Source organism: Choloepus didactylus, chromosome 17 (genome assembly GCF_015220235.1).
Source record: "Choloepus didactylus isolate mChoDid1 chromosome 17, mChoDid1.pri, whole genome shotgun sequence".
NCBI classification, from domain to species: Eukaryota; Metazoa; Chordata; class Mammalia; order Pilosa; family Megalonychidae; genus Choloepus; species Choloepus didactylus.
In genome coordinates, this window is record NC_051323.1 from 73,820,243 (window position 1) to 73,848,221 (window position 27,979).

The 27,979-nt window shown below is 42.7% G+C and overlaps 1 protein-coding gene and 1 long non-coding RNA gene across 3 annotated transcripts in view; one reads left to right on the top strand and one right to left on the bottom strand.

The window, feature by feature from the left end:
* Window positions 1-1,978: 1,978 nt before the first annotated feature.
* MGAT4A (alpha-1,3-mannosyl-glycoprotein 4-beta-N-acetylglucosaminyltransferase A) overlaps window positions 1,979-27,979 on the top strand; it is a 146,695-nt gene continuing 120,694 nt past the window's right edge. Inside the window, exons 1-2 of one of the 2 annotated variants that reach the window (XM_037807832.1) lie at window positions 1,979-2,024; window positions 5,652-5,972. In XM_037807832.1, coding sequence (XP_037663760.1) covers window positions 5,879-5,972 — 94 coding nt within the window. In that variant the 5' untranslated portion in view covers window positions 1,979-2,024; window positions 5,652-5,878. Of the gene's footprint in view, window positions 2,025-3,734; window positions 3,950-5,651; window positions 5,973-27,979 lie in introns of those variants that run through there. The other variant, XM_037807831.1, reaches the window with a different exon arrangement.
* Window positions 16,849-21,750, bottom strand: LOC119512974. Its single transcript, XR_005212498.1, has 2 exons — window positions 21,211-21,750; window positions 16,849-20,870 (listed from the first exon to the last, which is right to left on the bottom strand). It is a non-coding gene; the product is annotated as an uncharacterized LOC119512974 (long non-coding RNA).

The following is a 27,979-nucleotide window of genomic DNA, read 5'->3' on the forward strand; positions in this document are numbered from 1 at the left end:
CAGAAACAGACCTGGGATTGAATTCTGGTTCCATCGTTTATTAGTTCTCTGTTACTCTTTGTGTCTGCTGAATTCATCTCTCAGAGCCTCAGTTTCTTCCTCTACAAAATGAGGATAATAGCTACCTGTTCTCTCAGGTCTTTCAGCCAATCCTGTGGAAATGGCTTGGGGGTTTTCTCCACCATTTGGCAAAAGGCAGTGCTTTCTTCATCTGTGGACAGGGTAGTTTGCTTGTCTGCCCTTAAGAGCACTGCATAGCAAGGCCTAGGATTATTCATTCCCAAGGATGTTCTCGTCAGGATATATCTAAGTATCCCGGAATGGTCCCGGTCTTTTCTGCTTACCTCTGGTCAGGAAATCTGTTGCCACCTTGCTGCTTGGTCATGTCTTTATCAGGTAACACAGGGCATCTGACTGGTGGGGTCCACAGGAGGAGATGGCCCCGGCAAGGAGCTTCCTGGACACTTGAAACAGTTTGACGCTCAGTGAGAGAAATCTCAGGGAGACCTGAGAAACCTGTGTATGTCATAGCTAACTAATTATTACTTACTGTTATCTTGAGGCAAAAATAAAGGGATTTTGCTGAGGTGGGGGGAGTATTCTGACTGATGTCTGTCTTTTAAGAGTTTTGAAACTTTGAATTCCTCTTTTCTAAAAATAAGCTATTTATGACTTCTGGGGCTTGGCAGGGACAAGGGTGTCTCCCTTGATGTTTGGCCCCCAGTTCTCTGTAAATATTACCTTGCAGGTTGATGTAAGGTCACTGCAGTGGTAAAGATCACCTGTTCCTTATGTCTGGAGCCGGGTCTACCATGTAGCTGCTGTGTGACTTGCGTAAGCAGTTTAACCTCTCTGAGCTGAAAAATGGGGATTCAATGAGATGATGCAATTGAAGCTCTTGGCACCAGGCCTGGAATATGGTATGTACCCCAAAGAGGAAGCGCCCAAGGGTGGCTATTGCGGTGTCACCGCCCAAGAGGGCTTTTGTTGCCAAAGGACTAAAGAAAGCACCGGACACGTTCTGAGACGTGAGCTTTTATTATAGGGTTTATCCAAAGGGTGGGGAAGTCGAGCCACGTTGCCCTGAAATCAGGAGCTTCTCTGAATGGCGGCATGTTCAGAGCACAACATGGAACTAGTCTGCACATTGAGGGGCTGAATAAGCTGGTTAAAAGGGCTCGACATTCCAGTGGGTGTGAGAGCATAAGGCAGGGAGTGGGTCATGCAACATAGGGAGGGGTGATTGTAATCGACAGGGAGGAGAGGAGGATTATAGAGATAACAGTGTCTCAGGGAGGAGGTAGTCTGGGGTACAGATTACAGTTAGCATCTGATGTTACAAGGAGAACAGGTCACACAGCTGTCCTGGGTCACGCAAGCTGCTGTGTGCAGTTCTCAAGACCCTCGGGGGCCAGGGGCTCCCACACATGGGAAGCCCCAGTGCATCCCACACGAGCAGACGGGGCAGCCCCCACCCGGGCCCACCTGTTTGGTTCTGAACCTCAAACCTGCCGACACACTGATGGATTAGGACCCGGGGCTCAGGAGGAAGGGGCGAGAGGAAAACCCAGGGACCGAGCACCGCCGCGGCCCGCTAAATCCTCAGACCCTCGCTCTGTTTCTCCTTCCCGGCGGCTGCAGTCAGCCCCGGTCCCCGAGCCCGGGCTCCTCGTGGGGAAGCGGGGGTTTGTCGCGACGGCCTCGACCGTGGGGGAGGCGCCGGGCCCGCCGGGGCGGGGAGGGGCCGTCACAGCGGCGCGCGCCGGGGCGAGGACCCGAGCCGCCCGCCCGGCGGGGAGCAGCGCTCTCACGAGACTTAGCGGCTGCGAGGCGGCGCCCCGGAGCCACAGGCCGCGGACGCCACCGCTCGGCCTGCCGGGGGGCGCACGGGCACGCGCGCGCGGCCGCCGGCGGCCAATGGCTGGCGGGGGGTAGCGGGCGGGGCGGGGCCGGGGCGGGGCGGCGGCGGCGGCCACGGCAGCTTCGGTGGCGGCCCGCGCCACATCCAGCGGCGCACGCGGCGGGTGAGGGGCGCGTGGCGGCGGCGCGCGGGCGGCCGGGTGGGGGCCGCGGGCTGGGCGCGGGGCGGCGGCGCGGGGGCGCGGACATCCACCTGCTGGTACCGGAGGCCGCGGGCGCCTCGGCCCGGCCGGGAGCTCGCGCGCCCCCCTCCGGCAAGGGGCTGACGCGGGGCGGGCGCGGGCCTCGGGGGCGGTGGCGCGGACCGCCCTGGCGGCCTCGGCGCCTCCCCTGCGCGGCGGGCTCGTGGACTTCGGGGCGGAGTGGAGCGGAGTGCGGACGCGGGGCCGGGGGCGGAGGGCCCGCGTCGGCGGCCGGGCAGGTGGGGCCCCCGCGCGGCCGGGCTCCCGGGGGGCGTCTGCGGGGCGAGCCGGCGGGCGGACCCCTCGCCGCTGCGCTGCCCCCGCCGCCCGGTTGGCCGCGGCCGCGTCGCGAGGGCTCCACCGAGGCTGCCCCGGTGCTGCTGCTGTCTTACCGATTCCGTGAGAAATGAAGGGTCAAGTCGTTCGTTTGAATTCGGAACCTCAGTTTAGACTAAATAATACGCTTCTCGTGGTTTATATTTATCCAGATGTTTGAAAAAATCTTTCTATTAACAGGTTGTCAGTGGCATAGATTTCTTTAACCCACAAGTTTAAATCAGAAAACGCACTGGGCAGTGGAATTATGTAAGCTGTGTTAAAGAACAATGCACTCCTTTAGTCGGTTTAAAAAAAGAATTTTAAGATAATTGTGAATAAAGTTATATATCCGTGAAAGGATCTCAGGATCGGGCTTTTCACGCTCGTCTGGGGGCAAACGGCAAATGTTCAGCCAAGGGTCCTCAGCCATGGAGCATAGCGAATATTTCAGAGTATGTTTGCAATGAAATAAAGGTTTCGCTCCCACTGATAAAATATAGGACTGCAGTCCTTAAAGGACTGGGAACAAAACGGATTTTTCAGTCTGAGAACCAGTGTTGAAAGTCCCATTCGTCTTTGGCAGGATGGAGATGACTAGGAGTTTCAGACACCCTTTTTTAAAATTGTTTTTAAACATTCACTTGTGTTAAGGGATAGTCCCCAAGAGTATTAAAGTGTTAGATTAAAATTTTTGCAGATGCGGGCACTGGTAAAAATATGGGTTCCTTTGTCCCTTGCTTTAGGGCTCTTGGCTGTGTTTTGCAAGCCTCTCGGGGTTTAAGAGCATATAAATCATGATTTTTGTTTTTCTCTGGAGACTTCATGTGTGCTGTGCAGTTAGCCTTCATTAGCTTGGAAACCCTAATTAAAAATGTATGATTGCATTCTTCAGGTCTTATTTGTTAGTAGGATTCATTCGGCTTCTGTCTTCTTCAAACCTGAGCTTAATCATCTCCTGGATCCAATATTTAATATTCTTTATGTTTTTCATGTATTATGAGTAGTAGATCTATAGGCTACTTCAATTTTAGAGTTCATTTATGTGTCATTTATTTATCTCTGTTGATACTGAATTCAATCATTTAGGCTTTATTTGTAATTAATAAGGCTGTATTTTAAAATATTCTTTATTTTGTCATGCTGTGCTGACTTTTTTGTTATTGCACGTTTACTCTAATAACCTGTGTACGTTTTAAATCTTTTATTAGAACATAGTCCTTCCTGAAGTAAAGTAGCAACAGAAAATTTAAAAGCATTTTTATAAAAAACACACCAGGATTAAAACTCCAAGTCGTATAATTTCCATGAGTTATCTCTGTTTTATAATCAAAACTCATTATTGGGTGCTTTTTGCTGTAAGACATGATATTAGGCACTTTATGGAATTTAGTTAAAATTATAGGATTTTGCCATGAAGATTTTTAATTCTAAACTGTAGAGGTGGGCATGTTTGATGTTAACTTGTCTTGAGTGTTATTACCCATAGAAGGCGAATCAGTTTGGTCTTAGAAAACCATGATAACTTACAGGTGAGCATATCTTCGGGGCTCCTTGTATTCAGGTAGAAAGAGGAAGCAATGTAGTAGGGTTCAGCGCTTCTAGAATGTTTGGCCAGAGTTAGAGCTGGCCCAGGAGAGTTAACCGGGAAGCCTGAGGCTGCAGGAAGTGAGAAATGTCTTTAAACTTGTGTGTTTCAACTTCGAGAATTCCTCTGAATTTTGCAACTTATTGTATGATAGATCCAACTTTGTTATAGAACACATTTATATTGTTTCAATTCACATTACAATGTACACTTTGCACAATTACTAGTGTTTTAAGTGTGTAACACCAGTTTATCCCGAGATTCCCTGGCACTTCTCTCCAGGGGCAAAGGACAGTGGATAAGAGCTTGTACTTTGGGGTTGTGCAAGTTAGGGTTCTCTCCAGGGTTCAGCTTCCTTGTGTGTAAGAGAGGCTTAATAATACCTGTGTCCTGGGATGTTGGGAAGGTTTAAAGGATACAAGGGACCCAGGCCCCAGGAAGCGCTGAGGAGTGGTGGTGGCTGTTGTTCTTATTGGTGCTATGTCCTTGTGATCTTTCTTCCCTAGTGGAGATTCTGGTGATTTTCAGTTTGAAGAAGTGGCTGAGGTGGTAGTTTTGGAATTGCCTACCAAGGGCTGCTCTGTTCAGCCAGGCTCTGTGTGCCTTGGGCTCGTTAGGCATGTTTGGAGGTGCATTAACACACCCCACTGGAGTGTCACTTAGTGTATGCCGAGGGATTCTGGGGGTGCTCTCGAGACCACCAGAAATCTGGCACTCCCAGAGGACAGGACCAGCCTGAGGCTGGCTGAGTTGTGCTGTTTTGCTTGGGAGCTTAACACACTTAACATTCTTTGAGAACCTCTGCACTGGGCTCTGTGCTTAGGTACTTCTGTTTACCTCGTTCCCCTCCGTTTTCTCACCAGCTTTGTTAGCTGGGTGGTGATCTCGTGGAGTTCCCACGTTCACGCACCGTGAAGTGGGGGTCCTGGGCCAGACAGCATCCCTGTTGGGTTGCTGCATTTTTTAAGCACCTAAATAGTCCCACTTTACACCCCGGGAGTAGGCTTATCACTGGGGATACTGGATTTATTTTATGATGTTGGTAAATAGCAAAAATAACTGTTACCTTTTTATTATTTGTGATGGTATGTGAAAGAGGGAACAAGGTGGATTGTAGGCACATTTTATAAAATGGATGAACTCACAAGGCCTAGACAAGGGGCAAGGAATGGCGGGAGCTGCGTTTGTCTGGGACCCTGGTCTTTTGACCTTTCTATGTCATAGTCTGTCACTTTTCTTAAAATGTTTTAAACATTCCCTATTATTATGCAATAGGCAAACTGGGGAGAGTGAAAATTATGTTACTCTGGAGTCATTGTGTGATCATTAGGGTTCTCAGCCTGGAATCTGTGGCCTATTATTCGTTTAGAGTCCAAAATTGCCCCCTTTAAATAAGTAACCATACCTTTTTTTCACTGACAGGACAAAACCAGTTGGGAGGGAATATAATTTGAAGTTTTGTTTCCTGGAAGAGAAGGACCAGATGATTCTAGTATATTAAACGAATAGTTTAGCTGTGTGTTATGCTTGTGACAGATACAGTTTCAGTCCTGCCAAAGGTCTGCTTGGAATGGTAGATAAGAAACGAAGAAGCCAATGTTTTGTATCACTGAGCCAGTTTTTCGTTCTGTTTTTCGCCTGAATAGGAAGAAGCAAGCTTGAGCGCCAAACATATGAAGCCCACGAAGATAGTCTGGGGTAGCCCTGGTGAGTGATCCTGCCTGTCCTGCAGAGCTCTGGAGATGGACCTCTCTCATTGATTGTTTCCGTTGGCTGAGAGCCCAGAGGACTGGGTTTCCTTGACTTCAGGATACAAAGAACACAGTCCTGGTTATCATCGTCCACGTATGAACCAGTGTGATGGTGAAATGAGATGAGGCTCCGAAATGGAACTGTGGCCACTGTTTTAGCATTTGTCATGTCCTTCCTCACATTATCTTGGTATTCTACATGGCAGAATGGAAAAGGTAAGAACGAAGGGTGTGGCAGGTGGAGTTTCTGCTGGGTAAACGGTGTGTGACGGCCGGGGTTGGACACCCCGACCACCTACGTGTCGCAATCGGCTGGTGGCCTGACTGTTTCTTCCTGACACAAAAATGAAACAGATTTCTTGGGTGGAGAAGAGAGAGAATTTCTCATCAGAATGGAATTTGTTTTTGATTTCTTACCTTGTGCCTGGAGAAGCAGATACTGATCAGTGGTTTATAGGAGCCATAAGAGCCAAGTTGAATAATAAAGACTTTTGTTTGGCTTTTTATTTTTATGAAACATCATAGATTTTTAATAAGCTTCCTTGTACTGGGTGTTGTGTAAAACACTTAGAACACACAGTCATTGCCTCTGTGGAATTTCCATGCTAATTCTGCTAACGACTTGGGGCCCTGTAGTTAACGGTTTGAACTGCCTGTTGACAGACTGCTCTTAAGACAAATGTATTTATGATGAGTAGTTTTAAAATGTTAAATTGCGTTAGACTAGACGGTTGTACCATGCTCCTAAGGAAGTTTATCTCTTCATTTATTGGAACTATATTCAGAGATAAGGATTTCTTTGCTTTTCTTGAAGAGACAACCCTAGAGTAAATTTACCCTGATGCTTTTTACCTTTCTCCTTTCCTTAAGCTGATGTAAAGAATCTGGAAGGCAGGAAGCATCAAGCAGTCAAGTTAAATGGTTATCATGACCTGGGTTATTTGAAGATGAGATTGCTGGTATTATTTTATTGGCTTTGATGAAGATGACTGAACAGATTGATTCATGACAATTTTTTCTGATGGATGTATATAGATATGATTCTGCAGCTAGGTATATATATATATATATATGCTGTGCATAAAATAAGTTGATATAAGCAAAAAAAGTATGCTCTGGATTTTGAGCAAGTATGGCATTCTTTTTCTCACTCTGCCTTTCTCTGAGGTGGGATCTAATTTTGGAAAGAACTCTTTGGGAAAAAGCAAATGAAAAAATAACTAACTTGCTAACAGCCTTTGTATACAGATGTGTGCATTTTTAGATTTCATTTTTTAATTGTACCAATATGAGAAGACTTACTTAGAACTTTGAATAGTTAATTTAACCAAACTATTCCTGGTTCCTGACATGACCACAAAATATGACTTGTCCTTAAAAGTCTACTTACAGAATATCAGAATTGATTGTGGATTTTTTCTTACTGGGAAACTGATCTATTCAGAGAATTATAGTAGTGGAGAAATTGAGCCTTCTCTCTGTGTCCTTATTTAGGGAATTAAGAGTTTCAGAGTCTCCATTCCATTTAGCTTGTTTCTTATGTGCAGGCATTGGAAGGATTATTATTATTTTTAAAAATTTAGCTATCTTTACATTCTAAATAAGTTTAAAGAAATACAGAGACTTACCCTGTACTGTTAGATAGGCACAGAATAAGTCTGTTGTCTTTGATTTTCACTCTTTAAACAGCTCTGAAGTGGTTTCGTGCACCTTTACTTCTCTGTTTTTCTGCTTCGTGTTTTGCCCAGACTCTGAGGTAGCAACACAAGTCTCCTGTTATGATTATGTAAAATCCCGTGTTTAAATGCTTTCGTTTATGTAACCAGTCTAAGTGTTGAGCATTTGGATTCTTTCAAGATAGTTCTGGCAGTCACATAGCCTGGATTTTCCAAGGCAAACCTGCTTTCATAAATTCAGTTCTAGGATGCCCATAAACTATGTGGCCTGATTTTACTTTGAAAGCCTGGTTTCCATATCATAGACGTCGCTGGACTGATAGCTTTATTTTCCATTCATTCTTGCATCCCTTATGGGTAGCTCCTGTGTGTGCTAGCATTCAGATATGCTGTGAATGTGAAAGGAAGAGGAAAGCTCCGCACCTCTCAGAAGCTCACGGACAAATAGGAGGGAGACAAATCGGAGCTCAGGTAGATTGAAGCGGTGCGGGCGCGCTGGGCTTATTGCGTGTATCGTCTCATTTCATCCTTGCAGCAGCCCCTTCCTGACCATGAGGAACCAAGGCAGAGTGGTTGAGACAGTTGCCAAGGGCAGCCGTTGAGTGGTGGAGTGGAAGACGCTCGGCCGGCTGATTCCAGAGCTCGTGCTCTTAGCTGGTGGTTCGGTGGCCTCCTGCCCAGAGGAGCAGAGACAGAGGCTGCTGCTTGTTCAGGCACTTTACAGAGGAAGCGAAGGACAGATGTTGATGGCGATGCTGGGCAGAGCAGGGGCTGGTGGGCTCCCACATCAGAGGGACGTGCACACTCAGCCATGGAGTTCTCAAAGAAAGGCGTGTGCTCAGGCCCTGGTAGGGTGAGACGCTCCTTATGACTGGCACTTGGGACTTTCTCAGGGTCTAGCTGGTAGTTTTGTACGGTTCCTAGAAGTGTCCTGGTTTCTTACAGGTCTTCGTCCACCTCTTGGAAAAATGCACGAGCCGCTCCATGGGAGTGGCATAGGCTGGGGACCATGTCAAGAAGCCTGCCAGGGAGCTGGGGTTCAGGACAAGGCACCAGCCTCAGCAGGTCAAGTCGGGTTCCTGCATAAAGATGGACAGAATTCCAGTGATGCGGGGGGGGCAGGTCAGGAAAGCTAAGTTGTGAGAGCAGGACGAGAGTGGTTACACGTCAAGCACAGTCCTGAAACTGTCGGGACTGACGGAGCCCGCAGCCATGGGTCTGGGATGTCCACAGCCCCCTCTGTGGTCTCCCCAGCTGCCTGACCCAGGCATGGTGCTCGGAGGTATTTAACGAACATTTGTTAAATGAACGATTCAGAAAAAAATCTATTGCTTAAAATGCTGTATTCATAACCATGTTTCATCTAATCTAATGTGCCATCAGTTTTCAGATGCACCGTTATTTTAAGTACTCTTAAGCAGGAAGAGCTGTTGCTGATTAAACCGTGACACACCATCAAGTGTAAGGTTCATCCTGTTTTCAGATGTTAAAGTAAGGGGGGGAAATGGGCATGTTAGAATCAGTAGAATACAGTATATTCCTAAAGAAAACATAAGGCCTGAAAAGATCAGGTACCTTATCCCATTAACTATAACTATAGACACTAAAAAAGCATTTCATTTAAAACTATGGATCTTATTTGAAAACAAAACAGTGAACATATTGAATAAAAAATTATTTTATTTATTTTTACAGAATAAGCAAAGCTCTTTTCATGCAAAATATAAGGAAAAATTAATAATAAATCTCGGATTTGGAGTGCACTATCGTTCTGGTTTACTGACATCGTATACTTCTGTTTGTTGAGTGCCTTCCTTGTGCCAGGCACTGTTAGAAGTTTGGGTTGCATTGGCAAACACTTCAGAGAAAAATCCCTGCCCTGGTGTGAGGGAGGAGGGATGGGAGATAGCTGAAATCAATCGATCTGTAACTTAAAGGATAATAAATGTGTTTTTAAAACTTTATTTTGAAATAATTTTAGATTTATAAGAAATTTGCAAATACAGAACACAGTTCCCTTAACACCCGTCACCTAGCTTCCCCTGATGTTAAGAACTGACATAGCCAGAGTACAGTGTTCTAAACCACAGAATTACGTTCGATGAATTCTAACTAATCTGCAGCCCTCGCTTTCATTTTGCCAGTTGTCCCACTAGCCTCTTTTCTGTCCCAGGATCCAGTCCGGCCCCGTCCCTGTGTATGGTTGTCTCACCTCCTTGGTGTCCTCAGTCTTGGTCTCATGTCCTTGGTGCCTCTGAAGCAATTTGGCCAATTTCTTTGTTGACTTGTTCATTTGGATTCTTTGATGTTGTCTCAGTTATTTCTTTTGCCCATGTACTGAAAGCAGCCATTTCCCCACAGGGCCTCTGCTTCTTTACTGGAGAATGGAGTCGTGGGGGGCCCTTTCCCACAGTGGTGTCCTGCTTCTAGTTCTCTTGGTGGGCAGAGCTGGGAGATTTGTGTGTGTGGATGCAGGCTGTATCTGTCCATCTGTATATATTTGAAAAATAAAAAAAACATGAGTTCCTACTGATCCCTCTGATTTTCACCCAAACTATAGTGTTTATTCTGGTCTCCCGTTTTCCTTATCTGTAACTTCTCTCTCTGACAGAAAGAGACTTGGCTTCTTATTTGCTTAAACCCAGTTGTTCTGGTTTGCTAAAGCTGCCGTTATGCAAAATACCAGAAATGGATTGGCTTTTATAAAGGGATTCATTAGGTTACAAATTTACAGTTCTGTGGCCATGAAAGTATCTAGACTAAGGCATCAACAAGAGGATACCTTCTCTGAAGAAAGGCTGATGGCTCCGGACCACTTCTGTCAGCTGCGAAGACACATGGCTGGCGTCTGCTGGTCCTTTTCTCCCGGGTTTTGGTTTCAAAATGGCTTTTTCCAAAATGTCTCTGGGCTTCTGTCTCTCTTAGCTTCTCTCTCTCAGCTCCTGTGCATCCTTGCTTGTTTCTCCCAGGGAATTTCTCTCCAAGCATCTGGGGGTCCTCTCTTGGCTTCTCTGGGGCAAACTCTGTGCTTCTTCTCTTAGCTTAGCACCTCTAAACGTCCTTCTGTCTGCATCTCCAAGCGTCTGGGTCTGTGTCGGCTCTTAGCTTCTCCCAGGGGCAAACTCTGGATTACATATCTTGGCTTCTCTCCAAATGTATCTCTCAGCTTCTCCCTGTGAGCTCTCTTAAAGGACTCCAGTGACCTAATTAAGACCCACCCTGAATGGGCAGGGTCCACACCTCCATGGAAATGATCTAATCAAAAGGTCTCACCTACAGTTGAGTGAGTTGCATCTCCATGGAAACAACCTAATCCAGCATCCCACCCTAATCAAAAGACTAATAAATCTGCCCCCACAAGATTGCATTAAAGGACATGGCTTTTGTGGCGGATGTAATAGATTCAAACCAGTATACCAGTATATACTTAAAGTAGTTTCAGAATTGCTAACCCATGTCCCAGTGAAAAATAAATTTACCAGGGCACAATATTTGTGTACATTTCTTTTTGTATTTAGTCTTAAAATATATGGTCAGAATGAAGTGTTCGAAGTTACTTAGATTAGTTCTTTTCTTAGTTCCTCTCCAGTGTGTTATTTATCATATGCTTAAGTCCATTTATTACTGTTTGTATTCCATTTTGAGTTTCATCTCATCCTGTTTAATTGCAATTATTTATATTTTGAATATGTGAAACGTTCTCTTGGTTCTGAGACTCAGAACTCAATGAAAGGTATACTGAGAGAAGTGTCTCTCCTTCCTTCTGTCTCATTTCCTTCTGTCCCTACTTGCCACCCAGTTCCCATCTGCCCCTTGTGGGTGTTCAGTATCATTAGTTTCTGGCTTATCCTTCTGCTATTTCTTATTGTAGAAATGAGCAGATACTTGACTATTTCCTTCTATCCTTTCTTACATGAAGAGAAGCATATTAAGATACTCTTTTATGTACTTTTTTTCACTTAGCAATATCTCCTGGAAATCCTTCTGTGTCAGTTCATAGAGAGCTTCCTCATTCTTTTTCCTACAGCTGCATACTATTCCATTGTATGAATGTACAAAATTTATCCAACTGTTCTCTCCCCTATGGGCATTTAGGTTTTTATTTATACATCCAGTCATTCTTTCAGTGCCTTTGTTAGTGCATATTTTCTGCCAGGCATTGTGCTGGTCCTTGGGTAATGGAAATCTAGTTTACAGATTTTTAAAAAGTTTAATTTTTGCCTTAATTTTTAAATTCAACCCATGGAAATCAAGAAATTACTATTAGGAAGAAAACTGTAGTTGCCACCTATGTTGTAAACATAAAAATCTGAAGATAAGAGTACATTTGATTAAAATTTAGATTTAAATGACTTGTTCAGGAAAAGTAGATTCTAATTCTTTTTGCTAAAGTGTTATTTGCTTATTAAACTTAATATTTAGTTTTCAAAACCTAAAGTTGGCTAAGTTTTTAGAAGCTCTTTTCTATATTTTTTCAACAGAAAGCTAAAAAGTAAGTTAAAGCAAGTTGAAATCAATATTCATTTTATTAAAAGGTTATTTTTCTAATTTAAAATTAGATAATGTTCACATGCCAGGCTTTTTATCTCTGAAGTGAGATGACGTGAAACAGATCCTTTTCTAGCCAAGGGGGACAGGGAGTTGGCATGTGAATCCATTCTCAGTTCCCTGAGTTTAGGTATTTATTGTCTTGACAGCGGTTCCTTGTCTTTAAGTAGATGTTTTGATTGAAGTATAACATGTGCATACAAAGTACACAGATGCTGCGGGTAGGGCTCTGTGAATTGTGGCTAGGTGAGAACACCTGTGTGTCAGATGCAGCCAGTGGAACATTCTGGCATACGTGTTGTTAGGTGCCCATGGTTACACAATTCTTTGGGCCTTTTACCTTCTTTTTAAAAGTCAGCAACTTCTTTTGGAAAAGGAGTGTTTCTCATATGCTTCTTTGGTGGAATCTGGTCTTGAATTTCCTTTCTTTGTTGCAGTTTGTGTTTTGCCTGCCTCCCTGCCATTTCCCCCACATTTATTGAGTGCTGCCTGTTTACCCTTCTTGTGCTAAGTGATGGGAAGGCGAGGGTGATAAGATACAAAAGCTGCCTTCTGAAGGAGGTTACCATTTAGGGCAAGAGGAGGAATTCAAGCAAGTAGTGTTATGCATGTTGTCATGGCTGGCGTGGACATGGGATGAAGACAGCTCATCCTGATAAGGCTCCTCACAAATTTGAGTTGGTCTTGAAGATAAAGAAGAACTTGATAGGGGAGAGAGTTGGCCCCTGTGCTGTGGGGTCTGGCCTGCAGACCAGCGGCCCCGACGAGGAGGGGCGGGAGGAGGAGGAGGGTCTCGGGGCTAGAAGCTTCTAGGTCTAAGAGCAAGTGTGGAGGCTGTCCAGGAGGTGAACAGTCAGGGAGTGGTTTGTGGTGAGGAGTTTAGCGTACATTTTACTGCAGTGAAATAACCCATGTCTTTATTGTTTTTTGGTGGATGGTGACATGATACTTGTGGATGTGCACAGGAATGTTTTTTTCCTCTTACAATTTTGCCTAAATGTACAGCTGGTTCTCTTGAACTTCAAACACCTCAAACAATAGACAAAATAAGCGCAGATATTACAAAACTTACTACCATGTTTATGGTTAAACTTATTCCAAACTATCAATACCATTCATTCATTTCTTTATTTCTGAAGCTTCCTAAAGTTAAGGTAATTCTTATTTTCATGCCTGTCGGGGGTTTTAGAAACCTTACCAAGCTGGAAAAAAAAGTGGCTGCCTTCTGAGACCGGTCATGCCAAGCCTGAGAGATGAGCATCACTGCTTGGCCGAGTTTTGAGCTGGGCTGGGGACCCAGTGGCTTCTTCGAAGGTGATTTAAATCTGGGTTGCTTATCTTGTTTGGTCCTTTTTAAATTAAATTTAACTGGTTAGGTTAATAAGGCCTTTCACCTCGTGTTGTTCATGATGGTTTTAGCTTTTTACATGCTGTTGTTTTTCCTCTGGAAGAGGTTTCTTCATTGGCATCTTGTCATTACTCTGACCTGGTAGAGAGATGGCAAACATGAACATCCCTTATTACAATTTGTTAATTTGAAGGCCACAGAGAGGTTTCTTTGTCTAAGGTTCCTTCTCTAGACATCTAGTCTGTGACCTTGATTGTTGTAGGACAGGTCATTGGCTGTTCTTTTGTTGTCTGCTATGATAATCAATTTTTATTCTATTCTTGTTATACTTTCTAAAACTGTTACACTTGCAAGAAGTACCCCCTTTTCCCCATTTCTGGGTTTACACAGATAGATGCAGGTATATGCCTGTGTGTTTTTTTTTTTTTTTTTAATTAAATTCAGTTTTATTGAAATACATTCACACACCATACAATCATCCATGGTATACAATCCACTGTCCACAGTATGATAACATAGTTATGCGTTCATCACCACAATCTATCTCTGAACATTTTCCTTACATCAGAAAGAACCAGAACAAGAATAAAAAATAAAAGTGAAAAGAGAACACCCAAATCATCCCCCATCCCACCCCATTTGTTCTTTAGTTTTTATCCCCATTCCTCCACTCATCCATACTCTAGATAAAGGGGGTGTGATCCACAAGGTTTTCACAATCACACTGTCACCCCTTGTAATCTATATTATTATATAATCGTCTTCAGGAGTCCAGACTGCTGGGTTGGAGTTTGGTAGTTTCGGGTATTTACTTCTAGCTATTCCAATACATGAAAACCTCAGAGGTGTTATCTATATAGTGCATAAGAATGTCCACCAGAGTGACCTCTCGACTCCATTTGGAATCTCTCAGCCACTGAAACTATTTCGTCTCATTTTGCATCCCCCTTTTGGTCAAGAAGATACTCTCAGTCCCATGATGCCGGGTCCACATTCATCCCCGGGAGTCATACTCTGCGTTGCCAGGGAGATTTACACCCCTGGGAGTCGGGTCCCACGTAAGGGGGAGGGCAGTGAGTTCACCTGTTGAGATGGCTCAGTTAGAGAGAGAGGGCCACATCTGAGCAACAAAGAGGTACTCGGGGAGACTCTTAGGCACCATTACATACAAGTTTAGACTCTCCTTTGTGATAATGAGCTTCATAAGGGGAAGTCCCATGATCGAGGGCTCAGCACATCAAACCGCCAGTCCCAATGTTTGTGACAACATCAACACCAGTCCAGGTGAGGATGTCCAACACATCCGCACCTACCCCCAGATCCTCAGGGCTGGGGAGGGGGAGGCTGTAAATATATTTTTTATTATCTGCCCAAATTACTCTGGGATGTGTCACTATTTCACTCCAGCCTATACTAACCTACCATATCTCACTTCCTATTCAAAGTTCCATGCAATTGTGGTGTTTGAACAAATCGACTGTAGAGTTGTACCGTTTAGAAAATTTAGATCCTGTACCAAATAGATATCTATTCCCTTGGGCTCATATGGAAGTTGAAGTTTTAAAACACAATCAGTTTCAACCTTTACCCTTTGGCATGGCTTGCCCTGGTCTTAACCAGACCTGCTTCATTCATATCACTAATTGAAGTCTGGGCTCTTTTTCAGCTTTTTTTTTTTTTTGACAGTATATGCCTGTGTTTTATAAGCAGACATGCTTATTAGAGGAAACAAATATTAAAATCTATTAGCAGTCTTCATTTTTTATTTAAATTAACAAAAAAAGTTAACCATATTCTATTCTTTACTTTTTTTTTTGCATGTCAACCATTTTTTGGAATGTTTTAATTTTTCTCTTTTGAGTACAATTTGCAAAATCAATTTATATCAATTAAATGTAATTTTTTCCTTTTAATGTCCCCATGTTGCACCTTGACTACTGAGAGGCCCTTTTAGCTGTTTTCTGTGTCCCTGTAGCAGTCTGCCTGACATCTTTGAAAGCATCTTTACTTTCTTATCCTGTTCTCGTTCCTGATTTTTTCCCCTATAGATGTGGAATTAGCTATGCTTTAAGATTCCTAGTTCCTGTCGGTAGGAATTGTATTAGAGGCCAAAATTTGGGTGCTCTCGAGTCTCGGCTCTCAGGCTGTAGCCATGACTTCAGGTCGGCTTTTCTGGTGTCACAGCTCCCATCTCTGTGCCCTGCTCTCCCTTCTGGTGAGGCTGACGGGTCACCAGCACTTGGTTCTGTGTTGACAAACGCCAGCTCCCTAAGTGGGAGTTCCAGCAAGACTGGAGCTTTGTAGGTTAACTGGGAAGCCGGGGACTTGCTGCTGAAAGCGGATGTGAAATGTTGCCTGGGACAGAAAGAGTTTGCCTGTTACTTTATCTTCTTCTTACAGTGGCCAGTGGCCAGTTGTTACTTGATTCTGCGTAGAGAAGCTTGGTTGCTGTTTCCTAAAGTACCAAAAAAAATTTTTCCCCATTTCTTCCCAAACCCTGTGTGTGAGTTCTTGAAAAAGGAGGTAAATGTTCCAGGAAGTATAGTGTTTTTACTCTGGCTTTCCAGTGGCTTGCTGCCGTGATAGATTTTTCCCTTCCTCCATGTTGTTCTTTCATAAGCTGGTCAAGGTTAAACTTACAAATTTGGCCTTAAAGACTTCTGGGGGTATAGTTTCTTCTATTTTTGGCCCCTCATAATTTGCATTTATCTCAAGTGGTCTCTTGTAACTCTGCAACATGCCCCCAGATCTTTTATCTCTATTCTTCCTCTTTTTATTTTTAATCAGTGGTAAGGTCTGATTTGTTGCTAATAATTTTGCACAGGATTAACAGAATGGATTAGCTCTCTATTACTGCTCTATCCTGCTGCCATTGCTGCCTTCTCAGGAGAACTGAAGCTATCATTTCAAAACCGGAAATAAGCCTAAGATTGGGATTTGGGAGTGAGGAGGAATATATCCATGGCCTCAGGCCCCCTGCTGAAGGAAAGCAGGTAAGTGGAGTTTCCACTGTTGAATAGACGAAGGCACTCAGGCAGTTAAGTGATTGCTGACTTGCTCTCTCTTAGATGACTGGAAAGTGATGGAAACAAGGTCTGGTCCCAGGGGTGTCTGACCCCATAGTTTGTGCTCCCTGACTCGAATCTCAGTCCCACCACCGACCCCCGTGTGGTCCAGTGGAGTTTCCTAGGTGGGGTCAACCATAGAGGGGCTTCTGGAAATCTCAAGCTGCACTGTCACCTAATGTGACTTCTTTATATACTTTTTCTAAAACAGCATTTTCTCAGATAGTATGTAATTATACTCTAGCCCTATTTGTTTATGTTGCAATTAAAAAATACGTCTGCAGTTTTAATTTAAGAAATTTAGCAGAGTTCCAGTTTAACTTGAATGTTTTTTTTTTTTTTTTTTTTAAGTTTTAAAAATAACATTTATTTTTTTTTCAAACTTTTAATTGTGCAATATAGAAAACTGAAAAGCACAAGAAGCAAACACAAAAGTCATCCAGAATCACAAGCAGTTTACGGGTTGACATATCCTTCTAGGTGCTTTATGTGTATACATACAACTGAGCATACATTTTTATGTGTTTCATGCTTTTTCATGAATATTTACCAATTCAAAGTCCCAAAGCTGTGAGTACTGGGATATAACCAAGAATACATGACACCAACTCAATCAAGGGGGGAAAATGTATTCCTGCCTGCCTTTGGGACAATTTCATAAAAGACAAAAATGCAACAGGCCTCTATAGATATGGCAGAGTTAACAAATACTGCATTCCCTTAATGCTCAATTTAAAATTAGACATAAAGAATACAACAAGTATAATTCATCTAAGAGAATTCATGTTCAGATCTATATTGAAATAAGGTATGTTTCCACTGAATTATTTTTAGCAATGTCCTATGGTATAGCCAAGAGATGCCCAAGTACAATGGTTACATCAAAATGGAAATATGAACACAGTTGCATACATCCCTCCCCCCTGCACGTTCTTCCGCCCCTCTGCAGCCAACCTAATAAACAAGTTCTGATACCAACTGCTCAGAGGTCGTTTAACAATTCCATGTCAAAGATGCTTCTTTTCTATCAACAAAAGATATTTATAAATTCGTTAATTCACTACTCTACTTTTTATCATACATTGTCACCTCAAGAAATCTAAAAAGCTTAGATATTGTGAAATAATGAATCTTATCCGCAATAAACACAGGTATTTTACAAAAAAAAATTCACATAGAACTATAGTTATAATCTAAAACTGTCTTCTAGATCTAGAGATACTAGCAAAGAGCCCTGCCTCTTCTTCCTCTTCCACTATTTCAATGACTAAGTACAGAAATGCATCTGGCTCCAAGAGGTGGATTAGCAAAGTCACTCCCAGAAGACAGGCCTTCCTTTAAACTAACACAAGGACATTTCTATAGGGATTATCTTTCTACTTCTATTTTTAGTATACTTTGGACATTAGGACTTGTCTTTTAATACACAGCAATAACTAAAATGCCTATACAGAACAATGGTCAAACAATCTGAACTTGTCTAACTCGCAGGCAAAGAACCCTTCCCTCTGCACTTCATTCCCTACCCCACCCCCACCCCCTCAGCACACTGCTCCAAGATATCCAGTTCAACAGTGCCATTCCCCAAATACAGCCATTCTTCTGTATTAACAGAAAAAATATTTAAAATGTTATTTTACACTCTGTACTTTTAACATATATTGTATCCTTGTAAGCATCTAGAAAAACTAGATGTTTCAAATAAGGACTTAAACTTGTCCACAATACACACAGTAGCTTTGAATAAACCATACACATGTAACAAAGGATATAATCTGAAAATGTCTTCTAAATAGGAATACTCTGGCCTAGAATCCTTCCTGTTCTCATCTCTATCAACCCAGTGGTTGCATGTGCAATGCTTAGAGGGTTTTTGTTTTTTCATTTTTTTTTAAATGATTTTGCTTTCACAAGTAAAATTCTGTCATTTTCAAAACAAGTCTTCCCTATAAATTTTAACACAAAATGTACAAAATGTGTTAGTTTACTAACTCTACTGTCATACACTGGTCTAGAAAGACTAGATAAAAAATGAGTACTCGTTTGTCCACTATATACACAGTGAAGTAAAACAAAATACACAGAATATATAGGATAATGGTTTATCTTGCCCAACTACAGACTTACTGGCAAAGAGCCCTTGGCACTTCCTTCTCCCTCCTCCCTGAAACAGCACAAACAGAATATGTACTGCTCTGAAGGTGGTTTGATCATTCCATCTCCAAAAAATATTTCATATGACTTTTAACAAAACAATATCTACAAAATGTGTTATTTTACTACCTCTACTTTTAACATACTTTGTGCACTTCTAAACATCTAGAAAGACTAGATGTTTCAAATAGGACTTAAATTTGTCCACTATATACACAGTAGTGTTCAATAAACTACACACACGTAACAACTGTTAAATCTGAAAGTGTCTTCTAAATAGAAACATTTTGGGGCTAGAGCCCGTCATTTCTCCTGATTCCTTTTCTCCACCACAAACCCAGTGGATGAGCTACAAGCACCTGTGTCACTTAGATGGGGTTTTCTAATTTCATTTCCAAAAGTCATTTTCAGAAGACAGCCTTTCTAGGAATTTTAACACAAAGTGTACAAAATGTGTTAGTTTACTAACTCTACTTTTGTCATACATTGGCAACCTCTTTAATATCTAGAGACTAGATATTATAAAATTAGGACTCATTTGTCCAGTATATACACAATATATACAGTACAGCAAAGTTAAATGAATACACATAACATACATGGCAATGGATGATAAGAAATGTTCTAGTACACACTAGCAAAACACCTTTTTCAATTTCTTCCCTCCCACCTCACTCAAACCAATGAACAAGTACAATGTTCAGAGGTGGTTTAACAATTCCATTCCCAAAGACAGTATTTCTCATCAATTTTTAAGAGCTATTTACAGTGCTATCCTACTACCTCTGTTTTTAAACACATCAAGTACTTCTAAACATTTAAAAAGACTAGCTATTTCAAATAAAAATTTACTTGTTCACTGCATATATAGTATTGTTCAATAAAACTGTACACACATAACAATGGTTATAATCTGAGGTGTCGCCTAAATGTGACCATCTTGTCCTTGAACCATACCCTCCTGACTTCCTTTTCTCCACCACCAGTTCAGTAGACAAGTACAGGCAAGTGTAATGGTTTGAGGTGGTTGAACAAATTCATACCCAAAAGTCATTTACAGAAGACAAGCTTTCCAATAAATTTCAACATAAAGTATACAAAACATACTAATTTTAATAACTACTGGCAACCTCTTTAACGTCTACAGACTAGATGCTGCAAAATTAGGACTCATTTGTCCATTATATACACAGCCAAATGAAATGCACAGGACATACAGAAAAAGTTTTGTCTGAACACACTAACAAATTACATTTTGCTATTGCTTCTCTCCCACTTCCTCCAAACCACTGAACGAGTATATAGACAGTTGTATGCTGCTGAGAGATGGTTTAACAATCCCATTTTCCAAAAGACACTATTTCCTATGAATTTGAGCAAAACAGTATTTACAAAGTAATATTTTACTACTACTACTTTTAACATACATTGGGCACTTCTAAACATCTAGTCAGACTAGATGTTTCAAATAATGACTTAGTTCATCCACTATATACAGAACAGTCTTGAATAAACTGCACACATCTAACAACAGTTAATCAGAAAGTGTCTTCTAAATATGCACATTCTACTCTAGAACCCTTCCCTTTTATCCTTCCTCCACCAACCCTGGGGGCTATACTGCTCAAAATTTCAGAAGACAATCTTTCTTAGGAATTTTAACACAAAATGTACAAGATGTATTAGTTTACTATGTTTTTGTCATACACTGGCAACCTCTTAACATCTAGAAGACTCGATGCAAATTAGGACATGTGCGTCCATTATATACACTACATACATAGCAAAGTAAAACCAAATGCACAAACATAGGGACAATGGTTAATCTTGTCTCATTATAAACATACTGGCATAGAGCCCTTTGCACTTCCTTCTCCCTCCTCCCCCAAACCAGTGTACAAAATGTGTACTATTTAGAGAGGTGGTTTGGCCATTCCAAAAAACTCCGTACTATTTCATATGAATTTTAACAAAAAGATAACTACAAAATGTGTTCTACTACCTCTACTTTTACCATATGTCAGGCACTTCAGAACATATAGGAAGAGGAGATATTTCAAAAAGTACTTAGCATTGCCAATTATATACACAGTAGTGAAGAATAAATTGCACACACAAAATAATGGTTATAATATGAAAATATCTTCTAAATATGACCAGTCTGGCATACAACCTTCTCTTCCTCTTCTTAGCCTTCTGCTTCTTGGCCTCCAACCCACAGAAAGCGTGGTTGTGTCTCTCTCCCGCTGTCGCTTCCAGAGGCAGTCTAAATTCCATTTCAAAGTCAATTCCAGAAGACATTCCTAAGATTTTTTTTTTCCCCCTAACAAATGGACAATACAAGACATGTGATTTCCTACCTCTACTTTATCATACATCGGCAACCTCTTTACATCTAGTAAGCCTAGATGTGGCACAAGTTTTCTTTAAAAAGGTTGGGGGGAAATTTGAGAGCAGCTTTTTCATATTATATACAAAGGCCTTCTTCTATAAACGGCCAGTAAATCTTCCCAAAAGGTGGTGGGCACTTCTTATTGGACAAATGTTGCAGGTTAGTCTACCATTTCTCTCTTTCAATGTCAAGCAAGGTCTGGCAGAACGAAGACTAACCGCCCTAAGGCCCGCTAACCGTTCCACCCGTCGTCGTCCCGGGTTCCGCTCACCTTCCAGGCCCGTTAAGGCCTTTGTCCGTCGTTGTTGGGACGAGGTGGCATCTCGTCCAATTGGAATGGGGTGGTCACCCCAGGTCCCGGATCTGTGAGGCTCCGTGGCCCAAGCCGAAGAGAGGACCGAGCCTGAGTCTACACAACCCGCCTTCTGGGCGCTCGAGTCCCCTAACGGCCCTCCGCGGCATTCGGGAAGCCGCCATTTTCCTCTCCCTGCCACGCCCGCCGCCGGGCAGGTCTGGGCAGGGAAACCCGGCGGCCAGCGGGGTCCAGGCTCCGAGAGGCCGCCGCCGCCGCCGTCAAGACATCATGGGGGAAAGGGAGGACCGGGTCCTGCCGCTGCCCCAGGGCCTGGACCAAGACGGTGGACAGTCGCGGTGAAGACTCTGAGTCTCCGCAGGCAGAGACCGCAGGGCGCCCCCGGGCCCCCAGCTCACCCGCCGGCCCGGGGCCGGAGGGGTCCGAGGGCCCGGAGGAGCTGGAGAACACAGGCCGCGCTCCGCTTTCCGACGCACTCTTTCCAGCGCGCTCTCGACCGGAACTCTAACTTGAATGTTTTGAGGTTAAAAAAAAAAGAGTTCACTCTGCCATTAATTGAAGGATAGTTAAGTTGTTCAAAAAGCTGTTGGTTACTCTAACAAAATTCCCTTTAAATTGAAGTGTCTGAATTGTTTGTAGCTGGGGTAGGTGTGGGTTAATTTGAGTAATGATGGTGGATCTTTGCCTTGTTACTGAGTGCAGCCAGTACCGTGTCCTCCTAGCAAAATATGTGCCCAAGTTTAGGGCAGGTAAAACCTTTCCCCCCATCCCCAGAAATAATTACAGTAATTACATTAGACTTTAGGAGTTTAAGTTTATTGTATATGGTTTTTTTTAATGCAATTTTATTGAGATATAATCACATAGCATACAGTCATTCAAAGTGTACAATCAGTTGTTCACAGTATTGTCATATAGTTGTGCTTTCATTACCACAATCAGACTTTGAACATTTTCATTACTCCAATAAGTAAAATAAAAATTAAAATAAAAAAGAACACCCAAAACATCCCATTCCCCTCCTCCCCACATTGTTCATTTATTGTTTTTAATACAGTTTAATTGAGATATATTCACACATCCCACAGTCATCCATAGTGCACAATTAATTATTCACAGCACCATCATACAGCTGTGCGTTCATCACCAGAATCAACTTCTGAACCTTTTCCTCACTCCAAAATAAAAATAAAAGCAAAAAAGAATCCCTAACTCTTTCTGTCCCCTCCATCCCACCCTATTCTTTACCTAATCTTTGTCCCCATTTTTCCACTCATCTGCCCATATGCTGGATAAAGAGAGTGTGAGCCACAAGGTTTTCACAGCCACACAGTCACACTTTACAGTCTTCATAGTTATACAGTCGTCTTCAAGAATCAAGGTCACTGGGCTGCAGCTTGACAGCTTTCCCTCCAGCCGCTCCAACACACTAAAGACTAAAAGGTGATATCTATATAGCACACAAGAATACATGCCAGAGGGACCTCTTGACTCCATTTGAAATCTCTCAGCCACTGGAGATTTTGTTTCATCTCTCTCCCCAGTTTTGGTCAAGAAGATTCCCTCAATCCCACAGTGCTGGGTCCAGGCTCATCTCCAGGAGTCATTTCGCACATTGCCAGGGGGATTCACACCCCTGGGAGTCATGGCCCACGTAGTGGGGAGGGCAGTGAGTTCACCTACGAGTGGGCTTGGTGAGAGAGGGGGCACATCTGAACAACAAAGAGGCTCCCTGGTGGGGACTCCAAGGCACAACCACAAGTGGGCTTAGCCTCTTCCCCGCAGCAACTAGCCCCACAGGGGAAAGCCCCCTGATCAAGGGCTCAGTGCACTAAACTGGCAGTCCTCAGTGTTTGCGGGAAAATCAGCAGTGGCCTGTGTGGGGAAGTTCAACACCTCTACACTTCTCCCAGCTCCTCGGGGGGCCCCACAAACACACTTATACTCTCTGCCCGTATCACTCCGGGATGTGTCAGGATTTCACCCCAGCCTGTACACACTCACCAAATCCCACTTCCCATTTGAAGCTCCATGTACCTATAGTGTTCAAACAAACTGATCGTACAAGTTAAATTATCTGATGTGCTACATAAAGTATACATCCTGCACCAGATAAACATCTCCTCTCTTGGTCTCACACATAAGTTGCAGTTTTAAAACCCAGTCAGTATCGTCCTTTACCCTTGGGCCTGATTTGCCTTAGTCCTAACCAGATCCTCTTCATTCATATCTCTAATTGAAGTCTGAACTCTTTTTCAGCTCTTTCAACAGTTGCCTTATGGGGTAATACTGACATTCATAGCTGCCAAGTTCTAACTGAGTCTTATGTGTCACACAGATACCTAGAGTCCCCAGAGACTGACCAGCTTATACGCAAGGAGCTCAGCATTTCAGGATTTAGAGATAACCATTACAACTCAGGAATAGATGTGACTGCTGTAAGAGCTTACAATCTAGGGACCATTACAATAAGCCTTCCCAGGATAAGCTGTGCTCTGAGATTCAGTTCTGGGTTTACACATTACAGATAGTCCATATCAATGAGGCATTATAGTGTTTGTCCTCTTGTTTCTGGTGTGTTTTACTCAAAATGTTGTACTCAAGATCCATTCACCCAGTTGCATGTCTTATAGCTTCATTTCTTCTTGTCACCGCTCAATTTTCTGTTGTATGCATACCCCAAAATTCATCATTCTGTTCATCAATTAATGTACTCTTAGGCCACCTCTGTCTGCTGCAAATAGTAAATACTGCCACTATTTATACTGGTGCTTAAATGTCCATTCGTGTCCCTGCTCTCTGATTTTCCAAGTATATGCCCCATAGTGAGGTTGCAGGACCTTGAAACCCCGCATACCTAGCTTCTTGTGGGGCCACCTTACTGTCCTCCAGATAGGCTACACCATTCTATATACCCACCAATAGTGAATACATACATCTCTTTCTCCAAGTTCTCTCCAGCACTTGTGTCCCTCTGTTTTTTTTTACCCTGCAATTTTATAGGGATATATTCAAATACCATACAGTAATCCACAGTGTACAGTTGTTTACAGTATCATATGGTTGTGCATTCATCACAATTAGCACTTACACGTGTTCATTACTCAAAGAAGGAGAATTGAAACAAGAATAATGAAAAGTAAAAATAAAATAAAATATGGCAATAAGGTCAGTAATAAAAAGGATAAAAAGAAAAGTAAAAATAAGATAAAATACAGCCACAAGGAAAAAGGAAGAGGTGAAAAAAGTAAAAAGACAAAAGAAAAAGAAAGAAAAAAAGACAACTAAAAAGCCACAAAAGGTTAAAATAAAATAAAATACCATAAAAAAGTCAGACAGCACTAATGCCAAGAATCCCATACCCTTCCCTTATGTCCCCCCCAATAGGCATTTAACTTTGGTTTATTGCCTTTGTTAGAGTTAAAGAAAGCATATTGCAATGTTACTGTTAACTATAGATTCTAGTTTGCATTGATTGTGTTTTTCCCCCAATACCACCCCCTTTTTAACACCTTGTAAAATTGACATGCATTTGCTCTCCCTCATGCAAAAACATATTTGTACATTTTATCACAATCATTGACTGCTCTAGGTTTCACTAAGCCACACAGTCCCAGTCTTTATCTTCTGTCTTTCCTTCTGGTGTCCTACATACCCCTAACCTTTCTCTTTCAACTGTACTCACAGTCCTCTGTGTTCAGTGTACTTACATTATTGTGCTACCATCTCCCAACATTGTGCTCCAAACCTCTCTCTTCTGTCTTTTCCTGTCTGTCTGTAGTGCTCCCTTTAGTATTTCCTGTAGAGCAGGTATCTTGTTCACAAACTCTCTCATTGTTTGTTTGTCTGAGAATATTTTAAACTCTCCCTCATATTTAAAGGACAGTTTTGCCAGATATAAAATTCTTTGTTGGTGGTTTTTCTCTTTTAGTATCTTAAATATATCAAACCACTGCCTTCTCACCTCCATGGTTTCTACTGAGGAATCCGCACATAGTCTTATTGATCTTCCCTTGTATGTGATGGATCGCTTTTCTCTTGCTGCTTCTAGAATTCTCTTTGTCTTTGACATTGGATAATCTGCTTATTAAGTGTGTTGGCGTTAATCTATTCGGATCTATTCTGTTTGGAGTTCGCTGCGATTCTTGGAGCTGTAATTTTGTGTCTTTCATAAGGGATGGGAAATTTTCAATGATTATTTCCTCCATTATTGTTTCTGCCCCTTTTCCCTTCTCTTCCCCTTCCGGGATACCCATGACATGTACATTCATGCACTTCGTGTTGTCACTCAGTTCCCTAAGACGTCGCTCATATCTCTCCCTTCTTTTCCCCATCTATTCTTTTGTGTGTAGGGTTTCAGATGTCCTGTTCTCCAGTTCATGAATCTTTGCTGCTGCTTCTTGAAATCTGCTACTGTATGTCACCATGTGTCCCTCATCTCTTGTGTTGCGCTTTTCATTCCCATAAGTTGTGCTAATTGTTTTTTCAGACTTTCAATTTCTTCCTTGTGTTCGCCCCATGTCTTCTTTATATCCTTCGTCTCTTTTGCCATGTCTTCCCTTAACTCGTTGAATTGATTTTTGAATTGACTTAGGAGATTTGTTTGATTAGTAATTAGTTGTTTCAATTCCTGTATCTCAGTTGAAGTGTAAGTTTGTTCCTTTGACTGGGCCATAGCTTTGTTTTTCCTAGTGTGATTTTTCTTTTCTGTTGTCTAGGCATCTGGTTTCCTTGAATGCCCCAATCAAATTTTCCCAGACCCGAGGGGCTCAGGTCTCAGGAGAAGGCTGTGTATTCAGTATTAGGTTTCCCTGAGGGTGGGTCCAAGAAGATTGACAGACTTTCCGGTGAGGTCTCTAGACTCTGTGCTTTCCCTATCCAGCCCAGCAGGTGGCACTTGTCAGCCCGCAGCTCCCCACCAGTGTAAAGAGGTGTTGTCCCTGTCCTGGGGAGGGGCTGAGGGTGTTAGAAGCTAAGCTTAAGTTGTTTCTGGTTTGTTTTTATGTTTTCCCCCAGGCCCTGGGGTCTGAATTCTCTGAGTGAGGGCCCCCACTTGAGCGGGTCCCACGGCCCTTTCCTTAGAGAAGATACACCCCCCAGGGAGTTATCTTCTCCATTTGAATTCCTCCTTTGTCTTTCTGGCTCTGTTAACTTCTCGCCTGCCTAGATCAGCATGAAATTGAAGATGCCCGAGGCTTTCTCTAATGGACTCCTTAGAATGAGAGGAAAAAAATGGAAAAAGAGCAGAAGCCCCTTTTCAGAGCCAGTCCCCAGCCCCTCAGTTTTCTTGGGACACAAGTGTCTTCCAGTATTCTGAAAAGTCTCTGTTTTTTATTTATTTGTGTATTTTTTCCCCATCAATCCTGCCTCCTCCCTGCTGGAAGGAATCTGCTTCCCTTCCTGCTCCGTGCTTGCATCATATATTCAGTAGTCCACATGTGTTAATTAAAACTGCATTTGGAGCTTGGTTGAGTTACTTTCCCTGTAACCTGTTTCTTTTTCCCACATGGCAGTGTTTCCGCTTGGCCTGCCCTGTCTGAAGTGGGAGGGGCTGCAGCTCCGGGTTTAGGGAGCTTTACTTATTCTGTGCTACAATCTCGGCCGCTCCACCCATTCTGGGCTGGTGTAGGATGTGTGTCTGCTCACAGATGTCTCCCAACAGTTGTTCCAGGTTGTTTTCTAGTTGCTCTAGAGAACTGACTAAATTCCACATCTCTCTATGGCGCCATCTTGCTCAGCCCCTTGTATACGGTTTTGATGCAGAGGAGGACACTTAGAAATCTTTTGATTGAAATAAAGCTTATTATCAATGGTATATCAAATTTTATAAACCTTATTAATCTTAAATGTTTTCCTTTTATTGTGGATCTGAAAAGCAGCCTGTTGTACATTGCGTTCACTGAAATAATCTTGACAGGAGAGGATGTCATAGGCTTGACTTACATATTTTGATCTATAATAGAGTCGATTAAAAAAACCCAAGATAGCTGCCAAAAAATGTATTGGTGGTTAGAAACTGTAGGCGTGTCATGTGGAACTTAAGTTACTTTGAAACCATTTGTAAGAGTGAGTCTTATCGAGGGTCAGGTATATTGTGGAAGGAGTGGAAGTTTTCACTTCTAACATGAGGATGGTTATTTGGACCAAATCAAAGAGAGATTCCAGAAAGAACTCCAGAGATTATAAGTGACATGGTTAGATATGATCCCTTGCCAGAAGCAGAAGGCAGGGTAAGTGTAGAAGTAAACTCTTAAGATGCTCCCCATGGTTTTCTTCTCCTGAGAACTCAAGGCGGTTTTACCAGGTGGGCAGAAATAGGATTCCGGAGACCTTGGTTCCCTTCTAATTTGCTCTTTGATTTTCGAGAAGTCACCTTACCTCCCTTGGGGCTGTTTTTGCCCCTCATTCCGCTATGGAAGATCCTGGAGCAATCTTAGTGATTGGGAAAAGTGCTAGAAGGAAGATGGAGGCAAACACAGTTACTTTTTTAAAGGACAAGAGAAGGTGGAAAATGCAAATTACAGTGTTTGACATTTAGAGACAGAAATTAATTGGATACTTGTGAACATGAACATTTATAAAAAGAAGCGGTGATTGCTAGCAGGCTGCAGGAACTAACTGGGATCGAGTCTTGACGACGAGCTTTTTATGGGCAGAGACCTTGTCTCCACCCCATGCCCCTATTTAAAAAGATGAAAACAGTACAGAAAAGTATAGTGAATAATAA